Consider the following 18,578-nt stretch of genomic DNA (forward strand, 5'->3'; position numbering starts at 1 on the left):
TAAAGATCTGTTTGATCGGAGGTCCTACCTGTTTTTGACGGTGGAAGGCTGAGGAGAGAGACCTTAGTGAGGGATCTGGACAGGGTGAGAGCAGGGGTTCCTGGGTGAGGCCAGAGGGTTTAGGGGCTGGGAACTGACACATTCCGCCCTAAGGCTGATCTTTTTGGGAGTGGCTGGTCACTTCTTTGCCATTGTCTGTACCTCTGCCTCTGGAGAGAATTAAGGATTTGCTTTCAGCAGTTTTCCCTTAGAAAATGGTGGTTTCAGCAAAGCTGTAACAGTTTTTGGATGCATTCAGATGCCTTTGAGTGCTCTGTAGATGCCAGTAGGCCTCAGTTACTTTTCTTCCCTTTTTGTCTTTTATCCCAAAGAACCCTGGTTGTAGAAAGGCTCTACTGTCAGTCATGCACACTTGGTGTGACTTTGGGGACACCTGGGACTCCTCAGATGGGATTGGTGTTTTGCCCGCTCTCCAATTGTGGAATAAAGCCTTTGCTTCTGATTCAAGGCATTCCTGGGAAAAGGCTGAATGGTTTGGATGCGTGGAGAGGGATGCTCCTATACCTCTGAAAAGCTCAAGAGATAAAGCTTGGCTCAGCAAGCCCATCCTAGGGGTCCTCTGGGAAGTGGTGTTCACCTTCTCTTGTTCCCCGGGGACCTGCTTGTTGGCTGCTGGTAAGAGTGGTCCTTAGGCCGCAGACTCCCCCTCCCCACACAGCTCCAGTCCCAGGGTCTGGTGCAGGATAGATGAGGCCCGGCCTTGAACTTTGGACCTCTTATGTTTAGGAACCATCCAAGGGAAAGTGACAATCAGGGAGGGCCTCTAATTTCCCTCATGCTTGCCCCACACCTGGCCAGCCCTCACTATGGCAGCAGGAGATGTTGGGCACACCCAACAATAGCCTGGCTCTTTCCAAGAGGAAATACTGTGGCTGCTGGGCTAGAGGAGAGTGGTGTGTGTGGAAGGGTTTCTCTCAGCAGCTGCCGGGTGGGGCCGAGATCAGAATGCACTCCTGATGCTCAGCGACTGTGCACCTGGATTATAGAATGGGCAGCACTGTTTATTGGGCAAGCAAGCCATCCAAGGGGATGTGAAAAGAAAGACGCAGAGGAGACAGGCTTGCCACCTAGGGATTCCAGGAGCAACCCTCTCCACTCTGTGTCCTCCCCTTCTCACCTCCAAGGACACGACCTGAAGTCTCAAGCATGCTTCATGCTGCTTCTTGCCTCTGAGCCTTTGCACATGCTGTTCACTCTGCCTGGAGTACCATCACCTCTTTCTCCGACCACCACTCCCACCTCCACCACTGGCCTTGTTTACTGTCATGCTTCCTTCACGTCACAGCTGATCTTGGGTTTCGGGCTGTATTTAGGCCTTATCTGCCCCAGCAGCCTTGCCTCCTGTCTGGTCATTGTTCAGCTACTTGTCTTTTGCCCCCACTAGATTCCTTGACCCACTCACTGTGTCCTCCAAGTGCCCAGCATTGTCAGACACACAGTAGGCACCCAGTGAGGTTTGTAGAATGAACCCAGCTCCACAATGGTATCTTGACAATGCTGAGTGAAAGGCACAGGCTTAAGCTTCCCAGAAATCCAGGGAATCGGGTTGGGGTTGTGAGATGAGGGTGGCTGCCGTTCTGGGTAACCTCCAGTCTATGGGCTTCCCTCTCCTTACCTCTGCGCCCTCTGCCTGCTCGAGTCCCCTCAGTCCTCATCCTTCACCCTGCACATAACTTTACTGCTGCCTGTGGGTCCGCCCATCATCCCGTGCTTATGGCAACTGCACGTTATCTGCAAAGCACAGAAGGAGGATGGTGCTGAACCCAGAAAGAACATTACTAAGAAGTTAAGAGTGGAAGGCTTCAGAGATCACTTAGTTCAGGGGTAGGCAAACTAGGACCAAATCCAGCCCACAGACTGTTTTTACATTTCTAACATACTATTTAAAGAGAAAAAGTAGCAGCAACAAAGACAATATGTAGTCTGCGAAGCCTAAATATTGCCACCTAGCCCTTTACAGAACAGGTTTGTAGTTCACTAATTTTACAGAATGGAACACTGAGGTCGAGGGGAAGTGAGGATTTTCCCAAAATGGCACAAATGAATTAGTGGCAGAAGGAGCTCATATGGGCTGGTGGAGAGTGCACAGGATCTGGAGTTATAAGAGCTGAGATCTAGTCCCAGCTCTGCCAGTACCTATGAGCAAGTGTCCTCTCTGGGCCTCAATGTCCCCATCTTTCTTTCTTTCTTTCTTTTTCTTTTTTTCTTTTCTTTCTTTTTTTGAGACAGAGTTTTGCTCTTGTTGCCCAAGCTGGAGTGCTATGGCACGATCTCAGCTCACTGCAACCTCCGCCTCCCAGATTCAAGCAATTCTCCTGCTTCAGCCTCCTGAGTAACTGGGATTATAGGTGCGTGCCACCACGGCCAGCTAATTTTTTGTATTTTTAGTAGAGATGGGGTTTCACCATGTTGACCAGGCTGGTCTCAAACTCATCTCGAACCTCATCTTTCTAACGGCCATGTTCCGCTATCTTTAAAATCCCATGACTGTAAACTAGAACACACATGAGGCCATGCCTTGGAAAGCTACTGCAGGCCCGCAATGCTTCCCAGCATATGTACCGCTCCTTTGTGATGGTGACAGACCACTGAGGCCATACTGGGGTGAATTGGTTTTACAGCATTCCATCTCACTACTCAACTATGGAGTTTTCTGCCTGTGAACAAACAAGGCAGTATGTTTGTGGGGGGGGGGGGAGGGGGGGGTGGCTGTCACCAAGCCCCACCTGCCTCATGCCTTCTCTTTGGTCTCTCCTCTATATAGTGCCACCCTCCAAACCAGAATGCGGCATCGAGGGAGAGACCATAATTGGGAACAACATCCAGCTGACCTGCCAATCAAAGGAGGGCTCACCAACCCCTCAGTACAGCTGGAAGAGGTACAACATCCTGAATCAGGAGCAGCCCCTGGCCCAGCCAGGTAAGGGGGCAGTAGGGAAGGCGGGCTCCCCATGTCAAAGTGCAGCACATGCAGCTGATTGGCTAGGGGCTGCAACTCGGGTTGACCGATCAGATCCCCCTGAAGGCCGCTTGCTTCCCTACCCCATCCCTATCCCCATATCCCCACCTCTCTAAGCACTGGTTTCTTGTTTTTAGACAGATTCTCGCCAGGTGGCCCAGGCTGGAGTGCAGTTGGCACGATCTCGGCTCACTGCAACCTCCTCCTCCCAGGTTCAAGCGATTCTTCTGCCTCAGCCTCCCAAGTAGCTAGGATTACAGGTGCCACCACTATTTTTAGTAGAGACGGGGTTTCACCATGTTGGCCAGGCTGGTCTTGAACTCCTGACCTCAGGTGATCCACCCGCCTCAGCCTCTCAAAGTGCTGGGATTACAGGCGTGAGCCACCGTGCCCGGCCAGCACTGGTTTCTTATAATAATACCTACCTCATAGGTTCTGGCAAGAAACAAAAATGATTCATGTAAAGCGCGTAGCGGAAGCCGTGGTAAATGTTAACTTGTTTTCTTTGTTCCTCATTCCTCAGTTCTCTTGGATGAACATGCCCTGATAAGCACTCTGTGCAAAAGCATGGGTAGGATTTTAATTTGATTGTGTCCTGAAGTATACATTTGAGACCCCAAGTCTAACTCGGGGGCTCCACGCAAAGGTGGGGAATTTAACTTTCCCATTCCTTATCCAGGCCGGTCCCTCTCAGCCGTCACGGACCCCCGCTGCCCCAGACACACCACCGTTTTATGGCTCCACACAACTACAGCACCATGTTGCTGTAAGGGTCCCACCTTCTTAGGGGAGGCGATGGTGGATTCAGCTATAGTTGCCAGGAGACCAGTTTTGTACTGGGCAGCTTGGTATTGGACCTTTCAGTCAGGAAACTGGAAAAAAAAAAAAAAAGAAAGAAAGAGCTATATAAAAATCCTACCGTCCTTTCCACACCCAGAGCCAATGGGTGTGGAAATACCCTGGTGGAGTCCCAGGGCCCCTAGTGCCCACCCCTGCTCCTGAGGATCAAGAAAGACAAGGCTTGCTGGGTGCCGTGGCTCATGCCTATAATCCCAGCACTTTGGGAGGCTGAGGCAGGAGGATCACTTGAGGTTAGGAGTTCAAGACCAGTCTGGGCAACATTGTGAGACCCCTGTCTCCAAACAAAATTTTTAAAAAATTAGCTGGGCATGGCAGGACTCACCCTTTAGTCCCAGCTACTCAGAAGGCTGAGGTGGGAGGATTGCTTGAGCTCTGGAGGTCGAGGCTGTAGTGAGCCATGATCACACCACTGCACTCCAGCCTTGGTGACAGAGCGAGACCCTGCCTCAAATAAAATAAAATGAATAAAATAAAATAAAATAAAATAATAAAATAAAGTAAAATAAAATAAAATAAAATAAAATATTTTTTAAAAAGAAAGACAAGGCCTGAAAGGTGTCCATCCGATTTAGCTTCTGGGAGGTCTTTCAGTTCAGTGTAGGTGGAAAAGGAGGCCAGAGGTGGAAAGCAAAGCCAGCAGGGCACACAGCTCTTCTGAGAAGATGAGGTGCCTGGGGGTGGGGGTGAGGACCCGGGGGAAGAATATCTGGTGTCCTGGATAAGCCCAGCCGGACGGATGCACACATTGGGGGTGCACTCAATCCAGGAAGAGCTTTATCACTCGTTTGGGGGCAAATCGACTTCTTAAAAAAGTTAGTAGACACTTTGGGAGGCTGAGGCAGGCGGATCACGAGGTCAGGAGATCGAGACCATCCTGGCTAACACGGTGAAACCCCGTCTCTACTAAAAATACAAAAAATTAGCCAGGCGTGGTGGCGGGCGCCTGTAGTCCCAGCTACTCCGGAGGCTGAGGTAGGAGAATGGCGTGAACCTGGGAGGCGGAGCTTGCAGTGAGCCGAGATCGCACCACCGCACTCCAGCCTGCAGCCTGGGCAACAGAGCGAGACTCCGTCTCAAAAAAAAAAAAAAAAAAAAAAACAGTTAGTAGAATCCACTCGACCTAACTTAAAATAGGTCAATGTAGTGTAGGTTTTCAACAAGCTTCTAGTTGTGTTTACGTATTTCTGGTTGGCAACTTTTTATCGAGTGTGTCTGGAATTTTTGTTGAAACCACCTGGCAGCTCTCCGGGGGCTCTGTGGCCTCCTCTCTCTGGCCTATGAATAGTCTAGTGACTCCAGCCATGGTCACGGTAGGTGTGCTGTGGACACTGGTAGTGTCTGATCTTCTTTCCAGCAAAGTGTGTATAGGGAGACCCAAAGCTGAATGTTATAGGTGGCAGATGCTATAATAGCTTTATACCCAGTGGTGATGTAACACAGAAGATGCATAAGAAGATCAAAGAAGGTTTCTCCAAGGAGTGGGTATTGGAGTTGACAGTGGTTAAGAGCATGCCATGGGCTTGACTCCTGGCTCGGACACTTGTTAGCTGTATGACCTTGGCAAGTGACTCAGCTTCTTTGTGCCTTAGGTTCTATGTCTATGAAATGGGTACAATGCTAGTGTTTACTTCATAGGGTTGTGAAGATTAAAAAAAAGTAGATGTAAAGCATTGAGACTAGTGCCTGGTAGGCAGTAAGCACTCATTTAATGCTAAGTGTTATTAGCTGTTATTTGAGTTGGGTCCTCAAGGATGAGGAGGCTTGGCATGGAGAACAGGAAGGAATCATGACTGTCTGGTGTGGCTAAGGGGTAGGGTGCATGTGTAGGTGTAGGAATGGTGGGAGATACTCTTGTTAAGAAACACAGTGATGAGAAATCATGAAGAGCCTGTGCGTCACGCTAGGGAGGTTCGTCTTTGCCCTGTAAGCCACGGGTACCTTTTGAGGAGCCTCACAAAGGGACAGCCCAGCTGCAGTTCTCTCCTGCCTCCACAGGGAGACTCCTCTGGTTGTTAGAAGCCAAAACTTAGTTCTTTCATTATGCAAAAGGGAGAATCCTGAGGACAGGAAAGGAGGTGAAAAGAGAATTGCGTCTTTAATTTGTGAAAGCTTTAATTTGTGAAAGCTTTATCCTGTCTCTAATTAAGATTTGCTGAGTCAGAATGGGGACCTGCGGGTGACAGAAAAGAATATGGTTAATGTCCGTAACAACACGCCCTGGCATCTGGAGACATTGCGGGGTGAGGGCAGAGTTCTCAAAGCCTTCGTTTCCACTCTGCTTTGCAGAGCCTTGGAGAATCTGCCAATTCTGGCCAGGTGCAGTGGCTCATGCCTGTAATCCCAGCACTTGGAGAAGCTGAGGCGGGTGGATCGCTTGAGTACAGGAGTTCGAGACCCACCTGGGCAACATGGTGAAACCCTGTCTCTACCAAAAATACAAAAATTAGCCTGGCATGGTGGTGTGTGCCTGTAGTCCCAGCTACTTGGGAGGCTGAGGTGGGAAGATCCTTGGGCCTGGAAGGCAGAGGTTGCAGTGAGCCAAGATGGTGCCACTGCAGCCTGGGCACTAGAGCCAGATCTTGTCTTAAAAACACAAAACAAACAAACAAAAAATAAATAAAAAGAATCTGCTAATTCTTCTTCCTCTGTGGGTCAGCCCAAATTGTTTCTGGCTTTTAAAACATTTCAGTCCACCGTGGACAATTTGGAGAGGAGGGTACCTCTGCTCTCCTACATCTGAAGACAATTTCCAACATTAGAGATTCATTCCTTTGACTAAACCCTCAGTGGAAACAAGCTAGCAGTGAAAAGAACAGGGAATCCAGAATCAGGAAACAAGAAGTCCTGACTTCTCCACTTTGGAGCTGTGAGTCACTCTCAGCCTCTCTGACCCTTAGTACTGCCCTTTGAAAAAAACTGGGATTCCCCAAAAGCTGCGAAGAGGATGAGAGGAGATCCCATGTGTAATAGCTCTGAACAGACTTGGTAAGCTGTGTCCCAGGAAGCTGAGTTTCATGCACTGAAGAAACAGGAATTTGGATATCAAGGAAGTGGGGGAGGGGGTAGTTCTGGGGCCTGGAGCACTTAAGGGGAGGCGGTTGTGAAGGTTGGGGACCAGTCCAAGGAGGATCGTGAGGGCCCTTTGTGAGAGAGAGGTGGCAGCAGGGGCTTGTCGACAAGCTACGGGATTGGGTAGGGGTTGGGGGGATGCGGAAACGTTAGATCTTGTCAACGTGACATTAGCGTCTTGGTGAGACCGGAGGTTCTCTTGAGGGGAATCTCTCCACAGCTGGAGCAGAGGAACGTGGGAAGCGTATGACCGTCCTGTGCATTCCCCTTTCTGACCACAAGGTGTCGCCACTGCAGCGGAAACATTAGTTTTCTCCGGATATCAGAAATTACTAGTCCCTTTCCAAAGGAAAAGGGGCTTGGGAGCCCCAACTCGGAATCAAAGAAGGTCCTGTGGCACAAGACCTGCACTGGTTCATCCTAGCAGCTTCCAGTGCACACGGTTTGCATCAGGGAACTGGGGGAGGATAGCGCTGACTCATTGGACTAGGAAACCCCATGTTTCCCACCCTAAACAAGGCCTAGAGCTCAAAGCTGGACTCTTGACAACTAAAAAAGTCCTGACTGTCTGCAGTGTGCTGCCTACACTAAACCCAGAGGCCGAGCTTCACACTCTTAAGTGGTGGGGATCTGTTATGAGCTCTAGACCTCCTAAGCATGCCCAGGGCCATAGAGCATTTCCTAAAGTGTGTTCCTTCAAGATGCCTCTTAAAAATAACAAATCCAATTCATTTAGCAAATGAGAGCATGAATACCACACCCCGCTGTCAGAAGTTCCCAGTGCTCAACAGCATTGTAGGAGCTCTGAAAGTGCTGCCCTTAGAAAGATTACTTAACCCTAACTCAGTGATTCCTAAACTTGCTTTTTTAGGGACTCCTTCTCCATGCCGCATATTAATATCACATGTAAACAATGTTCCAGAAAACATACTGAGGCGTGGAATTCTAGGATAGAAGGGGACACATTTTATGAAGAATGAGCATCCAGAGAGTAGTGTCCTGGGGGTCAAGGGAAGAATTTGAAGAAAGTACAAGTGAAAAGACTGAAAGAAAATAGCACCAAATCAAAGTGTTATTTATAGGTAATGGAATTATGAATGATTTTTATTTGTTCTCTCTTCTTTAAAGAGGCATTCCTTGGCCCTTTGGATGAGATTAAAACCCCTTGCCATAAGCTCAGATAGTACCTCCATCTTGAACTGTAACCACCATTGTTTCATGTCTGTCTTCTTTGGGAGACTGGAAACACCAAGAGGACAGGGACCCTCTTCATCTCGTTTATAGCTGTGATCAGCAGCTAAAGATTTTCTGTATTGAATTGAATTGAAATAATAGTTTTATATCATTTATACATTATTATAAGGAGCATACATTGCTTTTATCATACAAAATTTTATTTATATATATATATTTTTCGAGATGGAATCTCGCTTTGTTGCTCAGGCTGGAGTGCAGTGGTGCGATCTCAGCTCACTGTAACCTCCACCACCCAGGTTCAAGCGATTCTTTTGCCTCAGCCTCCCAAGTACCTGGGACTAGAGGCGCGCACCACCATGCCCGGCTGATTTTTATATTTGTAGTAGAGACGGGGGGTTTCACTGTGTTAGTCAGGCTGGTCTCGAACTCCTGACCTCAAGTGATCTGCCCGCCTTGGCCTCCCAAAGTGCTGGGATTACAGGCGTGAGCCAATGCACCCGGTCACAAATTTTTAAAAGAAAATTATCAATGGCTCCAGGGAGTTCTAGACCTGAAACAGGATTTTTGTTCCTGTTTTATAATTTCTTAATTTTGTGACCTTGAGCAGTTCACTTAACTTCTTTAAGCCTCCAGTTAACTCCATGAATTGGAGATTGAAATATTGAGGATTGCTGGAAGGATGAAAGGACATCACATTTGAGGATGTGTACTGAGCAGCACATCCGGAGAAGGAAAATCTTGAGATGCAATCTTGCAAGAAAGTGACGGTGGGGCGGAGAGAGGACAACTCCCCTGGTTTTGCCCCTAGCACCAAGTGGCAAGAGACAAAGCTGGTATGATTGACAGGGCCAGATCTGTGACCTGAAGCTTGGACTTGTTACTGAAGATTACGTCTAGTGGTTGCTGGGCAGCCCCTGAAATGTCTGAACAGAGCAGTGACAGGATCGTATTTACAATTTAGAGCGTCTCTTAGGGATGGCGTGTAACCACCTGGTGGCAGCAGGGATCAGGCAAGGCTGGCTCTGCAGCAAAATTAGAGGAGGTAGGTCTCCAGCTCCTCTCAAAATAGCAGTTATAACAAAGCGTCTTGGATGGCAGGACATATACATATGCCCAAGCACAAAGCTCTTGCTTTCAAGATGAAGAAATGCATAGGATGATAGATTGAGGGGAAAGGTCTTCCATGGGACATTCTGGTCCGTTCTCTTCGATTCAGGAGGATCAGGTGTTTTCACTCCTACTTTCCAAAGGAAGCCTACAGCTCAAAGAAGTTAAATGGCTTGCTCAAGTGGCGGCAGATGTAGAGGAAGAGTCTAGACAGTCTGCCTCCGTCCCACCCCAACAGCACACACATTCACCACCCCCCATACCACAGACACTACACATGCAACACACACCACACATCACACACCACACACATTACACCCAGCACACACCACACATCACACATACTACACACGCCACACACACCACACACATTACACACCACACACACCACATGCAGCACACACACTACACACACCACACACACTACACACACCACACACACCACACACACACCACACACCACACACATCACACACTCACCACACACACTACAAACGCTGCCACATACACACCACACCACATGCACCACACACTACACATGCCACACACACCACACACAACACACACTCACCATATGCACCATACACACTACACACACCACACACATCACACTCACCACACACACCACACATACGACACACACCACACACATCACACACTCATCACACACACCACATGCATCACACACACTACACACACCATACACACACCCCTCACATACCATACACTACACACAACACACACACTGCCCCCATACCACACACATATACCACTCAGACACCCCAGAACACCATACACCACACACACGCCATACACACACCACACACACCACATACATCACACACTACACACGCACTACACACACCACACACACACCACACACCAGACACATCACACACCGTACCACACACACTACACACACCACACACATCACACACTCACCACACACACTACACACACCACATACCACACACATCACACACCACACACCAGACACATCACACACTCACCATACCACACACTACACACACCACACACACACCACACACATCACACACCACACACCACACACACTACACGTGCTGCCACACACACACCACACCACACGCACCACACACTACACATGCCACACACACACCACACACAACACACACTCACCACATGTACCACACAACTACACACACCACACACCCCCCCCACACCACATGCACTACACACACCACACACATCACACACCACACGCACCACACACATCACATACCACACACACCACAGACACTACACACACCACCACACACACACCACACACCAGACACACCACACGCACCACACACTACACATGCCACACACACACCACACACATCACACATGCACCATACACACCAGACACCCTACATACACCACACACATCACACACTCACCACAGGCACCACACATATTACACACACTGCACACAGCACACAGCACACACCACACACATCACACACTTACCACATGCACCACACACACTACACACACCACACACATCCCACACTTACAACACACACATCACACACACTACACACACCATACACACACCCCTCACATACCATACACTACACACAACACACACACTGCCCCCCATACCACACACATATACTTCCCAGGCACCCCAAAACACCATACACCACACACACGCCATACACACACCACACACACCACATACACCACCCACACCACATACACCACACACTACACACACAAACTACACACTCTACACATACACACTACACACACCACACACACTCACTGCCCCCACACCACACACATATACCTCCCACACTTTACACACATTCACATACCACACACACACCACACACCACAAATACACATTCACCACCCCATACCACACACAACCCAGAAACACACACAAAACACACACTACACACACACAGCACACACACTCCTTATACACACACCACACACTACATGCACACACACAACTCTCATAGTGCACAGCACACCATACACCACCCAGTCACCACATACACATCTCATATCACACACACCCCTTATGCCACATACATACACCACACATCACACTCCCATCACACACACTATACACACATACCACACATATGCCACACACACCACATACCATACACACACTACTCTCACAGAGCACAGCACACACACGCTGCACATCACTGACACACCACACACACTGACACACCACACACCACACACACTGACACACCACACACCACACACACTGACACACCACACACACCACATAACACACAGACACACACACACACACATATACCCCACACACCTCTCTCATGGCAGAAATCCAGAGATCAGAGTTTTTCATTTCCAAAGGCTTCTTTCATATGAGTCTAAGCTAAGAGATTTGGTTTCTGAAGATCATAAAAGTAATAATATCTTCTGATTAGAAAGCTTTTTCATGTAATACATAATGTGTATTATGTTTCCTGAGCACTTACTACATATCAGGCATTCTGTTGTGGGCTTATATTTATTATTAGTACCTCATTTTATGCTTGCAAGTACCCTGTGAGGCAGGTACTATTATTTCTGATTTTAGATGAGGAAATGGAGGTTGAATGAAGCTGAGTTACTTGCTAAAGACAAATTAATAAGTGGCAGAGCCAGGTGTCAAACCCAGGGTGCCTGACTGAATTCTGAGCACTTCACATTGTGGGCCCTGCCTGGTTTAAGTGTCCTGTAGCCCTGGAGGTGGACATGGGGCTCTGGCCTGGAGAAGCTCAGTGGCAGAGGTTGTGCTTCCCAAGGAGTCCAGACCTCCCATTCCTGGCTGTCTCCACTCCACTGTAGTGCCTCTCTTCACCCTGACTCTTCTTCCCCTGCAGCCTCAGGTCAGCCTGTCTCCCTGAAGAATATCTCCACAGACACATCGGGTTACTACATCTGTACCTCCAGCAATGAGGAGGGGACGCAGTTCTGCAACATCACGGTGGCCGTCAGATCTCGTAAGAGCAGCCTGCGGGGGGAGGGCTGACAAACGCCACAGGGTAACTGGTGGGGGTCCAGAGAGTCAGCTGAGACCACCTGAGGAGGAATAGGGGAACCTCTCTAGGGCCACGCACCTGCAGGTTAGCTGTGGTGACCTAGGCAGGATGACTCTGTCCCAGGCTCCCCTCACTCTGAGGCCAGTCCAGTTCCACTGGTGTTTGGAAGTGGAACCTAGGACTGACTTCTAGGACTCAGAGGCTTTGTCAGTCCCACCTGCCTAGGAACCACTCGGTGGGCATGGAGGAAGTGCCCAGGGCAGCTGCCGCAGAGTCTGGACCACATCCTTCTGGGGTGAGACACCAAATCTAGCTTAATGAGCTGGCCGGGCTGACACCTGAGGACTTTTGCAGAGCCAGGGTAGCCCAGAAAGTGTTAAGATGTGAAGTGGTCCATATGTCTCTGTCTGCACCTCCATCCTGAAGAATATTCCTGGGCCATGGCTGGTCACATTCCTCCAAGACCATGCCTTTCATGGAGTGTTACCAGAAGCTGGTAGCTGCTGCTCCCCTGGCTGGGAGGAGTCCCGGAGCTAGCTTAGAAGCTCGGCAAGTGCAGCTGCTCTGTCCTCTTGCAGCCTCCATGAACGTGGCCCTGTATGTGGGCATCGCGGTGGGCGTGGTTGCAGCCCTCATTATCATTGGCATCATCATCTACTGCTGCTGCTGCCGAGGGAAGGACGACAACACTGAAGACAAGGAGGATGCAAGGCCGTGAGTGCCTGTTGGAAGGGTCTGGGGAGACTGGAAATATGCTTCCCAATTCCTCACAGCCTCTTCTACTTGCAGCACCCCTTGGGGTATATCACCCCCATTTTGTGCTGACGAAACAATGACCTGTCCAAGCCATAAAATGTGCATTGCAGCCCCAGGACCTGCCTCCCAGTCCTGTGGTTTTCCAGTCTGGGAGCTCAGGGCCGGGCTTCCTGTGGCATGACTAGAGCCAAGTGTGGCCTGGAGCCCCTGTCACGGGGCCAGTTCCTCCTGGGCTGGTAAAGCCAGCCTGTTCCTGTAACCCCCTCAGCTCATGCGTGGAACAAGTCTGTGGCACCTTTACTCTCAGCCCAGCCTTTCAGCCCAGTGTCCTCTGCAGCTGGTGGGTGGGGAGGAGGTCTGGAGGCTGCTCTTCCTGTAATGCACATGAGGCCCAGCTCCCTTGAGGGTCCACCTGAGAGCAAATCCTTCCCCTCTGTCCCCTGCTGCCCTGCAGGAACCGGGCAGCCTATGAGGAGCCACCAGAGCAGCTAAGAGAACTTTCCAGAGAGACGGAGGAGGAGGATGACTACAGGCAAGAAGAGCAGAGGAGCACTGGGCGTGAATCCCCAGACCACCTCGACCAGTGACGGGCCAGCAGCAGAGGGCGGCGGAGGAAGGGTTAGGGGTTCATTCTCCTGCTTCCTGGCCTCCCTTCTCCTTTCTAAGCCCTGTTCTCCTGTCCCTCCATCCCAGACATTGATGGGGACATTTCTTCCCCAGTGTCAGCTGTGGGGAACATGGCTGGCCTGGTAAGGGGGTCCCTGTGCTGATCCTGCTGACCTCACTGTCCTGTGAAGTAACCCCTCCCGGCTGTGACACCTGGTGCAGGGCCTGGCCCTCACTCAAGACCAGGCTGCAGCCTCCACTTCCCTCGTAACTGGCAGGAGCTCCTGGAAGCACAGCGCTGAGCATGGGGCGCTCCCACTCAGAACTCTCCAGGGAGGCGATGCCAGCCTTGGGGGGTGGGGGCTGCCCTGCTCACCTGTGTGCCCAGCACCTGGAGGGGCACCAGGTGGAGGGTTTGCACTCCACACATTTTTCTTGAGTGAATGAAAGAATAAGTGAGTATGCTTGGGGCCCTGCATTGGCCTGGCCTCCAGCTCCCACTCTCTTTCCAACCTCACTTCCCGTAGCTGCCAGTATGTTCCAAACCCTCCTGGGAAGGCCACCTCCCACTCCTGCTGCACAGGCCCTGGGGAGCTTTTGCCCACACACTTTCCATCTCTGCCTGTCAATATCCTACCTGTCCCTCCAGGCCCATCTCAAATCACAAGGATTTCTCTAACCCTATCCTAATTGTCCACATACATGGAAACAATCCTGTTACTCTGTCCCACATCCAATCATGAGCCACAAGGCACAGTCTTCTGAGCGAGTGCCTCTCACTGTATTAGAGCGCCAGCTCCCTGGGGCAGGGCCTGGGCCTCATGGCTTTTGCTTTCCCTGAAGCCCTAGTAGCCGGCACCCATCCTGGTGGGCACTTAAGCTTAATTGGGGAAACTGCTTTGATTGGTTGTGCCTTCCCTTCTCTGGTCTCCTTGAGATGATCATAGACACAGGGATGATTCCCACCCAAACCCACGTATTCATTCAGTGAGTTAAACACGAATTGATTTAAAGTGAACACACACAAGGGAGCTTGCTTGCAGATGGTCTGAGTTCTTGTGTCCTGGTAATTCCTCTCCAGGCCAGAATAATTGGCATGTCTCCTCAACCCACACGGGGTTCCTGGTTGTTCCTGCATTCCGATACCTCAGCCCTGGCCCTGCCCAGGCCATTCGGGCTCTGGTTTTCTGGTGGGGCTGTCCTGCTGCCCTCCCACAGCCTCCCTCTGTTTGTCAAGCATTTCTTCTACTCTTGAGAGCTCAGGCAGCGTTAGGGCTGCTTAGGTCTCATGGCCCAGTGGCTGGTCTCACCCAACTGCAGTTTACTATTGCTATCTTTTCTGGATGATCAGAAAAATAATTCCATAAATCTATTGTCTACTTGCGATTTTTAAAAAAAATGTATATTTTTATATATATTGTTAAATCCTTTGCTTCATTCCAAATGCTTTCAGTAATAATAAAATTGTGGGTGGAAATTCTTATTTCTTTTTTAATGTGGATTTTGTTTGCAGTAAGATAAAGCTTGGGTCTCATGGATCATCTCTACTCACCATAGCACTCTTCTCCTTCCTAGGGGAGGTGAGACAAGGTAACAGAGTTGAGAATCCTGGGGTCCCTCTGCTTGTGGCCGCAGTAGGGTCAGGCAGTGCCTCTAGTGGTTGCTGGGAATAGGACAGATTCCTGCCTGCTGGTGGAGGTATATTCCAGGAGCCTGCAGTGTCAGGACACCAGGAGGCCTGGGTGTCAGTCCACGTGCTTGAAGGAAGATGGTGGAGATGCTCTAGCCAGTTCTGCTCCCTATGATGCCCCTTTTGAGAAAGGGGCGGGGCAGTCCTCTTGTTCTGTCACAGAGAACTGTGACGCTTCCTCCTCCAAGGCAACTTCGCTCCGCTGTGGGCTCTTGGCTTTGACATGGACTCTCCTGCGAGACATTCAAGGTCTGTTCTTCAGTGTCCTTTCCTGTGCTCCCTCCTGTCCGAGCACTTGTCACACAGTACCGTGTGCCTATTATACCTGTGTACAGGTCTGTCTCTGCCTCACCCTGTACGATTTGTAAGGATAGGAACTGTAGCTTCTTTATGGCCTGGCATGTGTTGACCCTTGACAAAGGTTTGTTAAATGAATAACATTTGGTATCACAGTATCTTGCCCAAGGACATCTCCTAGCTCTCTAGATACTCTGAGGTGCCTTCCAGTCCTCACGGTGCAAGGTTCCACAAGCATGTTCTTGAGGGAGCCACGGAAGCAGAGGCGGCCACCTTCCCCCAGGTTTGACTTGACTTCTCTCTGCCCCTCAAAGGACTCTGAGGGTTCACCTGCCTTAGCTCCAGGCTTAGGGAAGAAAAGGAGGGAAATCGAGACCCGCTGCATTAATTCAACAACAAATATTTTGTGAGCATCTACTACGTGCCAAGCAGTGTGCTGGTTGCAGAGTATATAAAAGTCACTAAGACACTGTTATTCAGGAGGAGCTAAAATCTAACGGTGGTCACAGACATAGAAACATAATCATGTGAGCAAGAGAAGGGGCTAGAGGACACAGAGGAGGGCTTAAGTAACTCAGCCTAAGGGAGTTCAGGAAAGCTTCAGAGAGGAGGTTGCATTTGGGCTGCATCTTGAAGAAGAATGAGGAGTTTTACAAGTGGAAAAGGGCTCGTGCTGACATTTCTTCTGTCCTCCAATGCATGTTTCTATTACGTGGGTGTCAAATCATATTAGCACTCAGTAAGACTACAGTTTCCTGCTGAATTTATTTCAGTCCACAGACTCTAGGAATTAGACTGTTGTAGGTTCTTATACAATCAAAATTAGCCCAGCAATGCAGTCTCCTTAGAATGTTAGGCATCCCTTCCCAAATTATGGTTTCCAGCTGCTGGTTCAAAGACTTTATGGCGTTTTAGAAGAGAGACAAATGCTACCCATTAATTGAGGGAAGATTGTGTACTATAAACCCTTATTAGGCACTTGAGACAGTTTTTCATATAATCCCCACTCGCAGTTTCAAATACTTGGGCATATGCCAATGTTAGGTGTTCATGTTATCACCGAAGGAGGGACTCTGGCTGCCCAGAGAGGAATCCATGAACTGATATACAGCTTGGTAAATTAGCCACTCTTCAGGGTCTTGTTATTTATTTATTTATTTATTTTTAATTTTACTTTAAGTTCTGGGATACACGTGCAGGATGTGCAGGTTTGTTACATATGTATACATGTGCCGTGGTGCACCTATCAAACCGTCATCTAGGTTTTAAGCCCCACATGCATTACATATTTGTCCTAATGCTCTCCCTCCCAAAAAGTCTTGTTCTTAAGCTGCTTTTGTGACACAGTGACAGGGCCTCAGCTCTCAAATGCAGAGTCACATTAACCAAGCCCACAGTGCCTGATGTACAATGCTTATGGCAGCAGCACTTGCTCTGGGCCAGGTACTGTTCTAGGCCTTTTCCATAGAACATCTCATAATCTTCACACTATGAGGTAAGTGCTATTATTCTTCCCATTTTACAGATGAGGAAGCTGAGACACAGTGAATTTAAGCAATTTGGATCAACACAGAATGTCAATTTGCTATTTATAGCTGTCAAGTAGACCAGCCTTTCTGTCCACCTGACCCAGGCCATCTCACCCCATGGGCACTATGCCCTCAGTTGCTTACTGGGCATGGAATCAGAACAAGAGAAGTCGGCTACTATCAAGGAGCTCTCATCTTTGATGGCAGTCTGTATAAGTAGGTGTCATATCCCCTGTGGAAATTCTGGAAGATTCTCTGGTCTTGGCTCCATCCTTGGATATTCTGGCTTGGGGCCCGGGGCATCTGCAGAAGTGATCCTATTGGTAAGTCTGGTCCGATGGGGAGGGCCTCTTTGGGGACGCTTGGCTATTGAGTTTGCTCACCGAGACTGCCTCTCCTCAGGTAGGTTTCCAGAAAGACTCAGCCTGGTTTCTGTCTGTGACGGCCCTTTGTCTGCACTTCCTCAGCTCACCGTGTCATCCCTTCCTACAACATTTTTTCTCATGCATACACTGCCTTTTTATTTGCTAAAACTTTCCTCCAGCTCCAAATAACTGTTAGGTCTGGGAACTGGTCTTTCCTCTTGAGGGGATACTGAATATTTCTGCTCGGATCTAGGATTTTAAAGTTTATCTCTAAGAGGCAGTCTTATTTCCCTGATTTCCATGTTGTTGAGTAAATTTTTTGTTTCAATTAAGATGAGCTAAACTGCTATAAAAGTGGACTAAAAAGCTATAATGACTCAAATACAATAGAAGTTTCTTTCTCACACAGGTGAGAAAGACTCAGGGGCCCACTCTTCTGTTCATCTCCAACTATTTACATTAGTGGGACTTCTATCCTCAAGGGCCTGGAAACTGTCTGAAACCAGCCAGCAGAGAGGAAGGAGAGCAGAGCAAAGGTGCAAATGCTTCCTCAGACTTGATCCCGAAGTAACCACCCTGATTGTGCCCACATGCCATTGGCCCATTGGCAAGCACTAGTCACAAGGCCACACGTTGTGCAGGGAAGGCAAGGAAATGCAAACTTGTGACCTTATTATATGTGCTCAGGAAGAAAAAAACCAGCTATTGGCTTCTGCCACAGTTGCCTCTTCCTAAGTTCCACATACCCTCTCCATTTTACAGATGAGGAAACTGAGGCTCAGAAGCAGAAACTCATTGGAGGTAGCATTGCTAGTAGGTGATGGAATGAAGATTAGACTCAATTCTGTCTGATTCTGAAGACGTTGCTCTTTCTACTTGAAAACATTTTCTCTTGATTCCGTGTATGAACAGGATGATGGAATGGAGGACATGTGGGAGTGGAGACAGAGTTAAGGTTTTTTGTTTTAAATTTGTAAAATTTGTATATGGCAGTTGTTACTTATAATACAGGCATCTCAAGTATAACAATATATATGCATTTCTGAAAAA

The 18,578-nt window shown here is 49.0% G+C and overlaps 1 protein-coding gene and 2 long non-coding RNA genes across 3 annotated transcripts in view; 2 read left to right on the forward strand and 1 right to left on the reverse strand.

Annotated features, from left to right (window-relative positions):
- GPA33 (glycoprotein A33) overlaps positions 1-15,130 on the forward strand; it is a 38,868-nt gene extending 23,738 nt beyond the window's left edge. The window contains exons 4-7 of the mRNA XM_001174712.5: positions 2,825-2,980; positions 12,127-12,246; positions 12,864-12,999; positions 13,496-15,130. Of these exons, the coding sequence (XP_001174712.1) occupies positions 2,825-2,980; positions 12,127-12,246; positions 12,864-12,999; positions 13,496-13,628 (545 nt within the window). The 3' untranslated portion in view covers positions 13,629-15,130. The remainder of the gene's footprint in view (positions 1-2,824; positions 2,981-12,126; positions 12,247-12,863; positions 13,000-13,495) is intronic.
- LOC107969148 (uncharacterized) lies at positions 8,022-15,462 on the reverse strand. The gene is made up of 2 exons (XR_001710789.4): positions 15,200-15,462; positions 8,022-8,257 (listed from the first exon to the last, which is right to left on the reverse strand). It is a non-coding gene; the product is annotated as an uncharacterized LOC107969148 (long non-coding RNA).
- A 48-nt stretch (positions 15,463-15,510) lies between these two features.
- On the forward strand, positions 15,511-18,578 carry LOC107969147 (uncharacterized). Its single transcript, XR_010151892.1, has 4 exons — positions 15,511-15,586; positions 17,160-17,486; positions 17,938-18,064; positions 18,291-18,578. It is a non-coding gene; the product is annotated as an uncharacterized LOC107969147 (long non-coding RNA).

Source organism: Pan troglodytes, chromosome 1, assembly GCF_028858775.2.
Source record: "Pan troglodytes isolate AG18354 chromosome 1, NHGRI_mPanTro3-v2.0_pri, whole genome shotgun sequence".
Lineage (NCBI taxonomy): Eukaryota > Metazoa > Chordata > Mammalia > Primates > Hominidae > Pan > Pan troglodytes.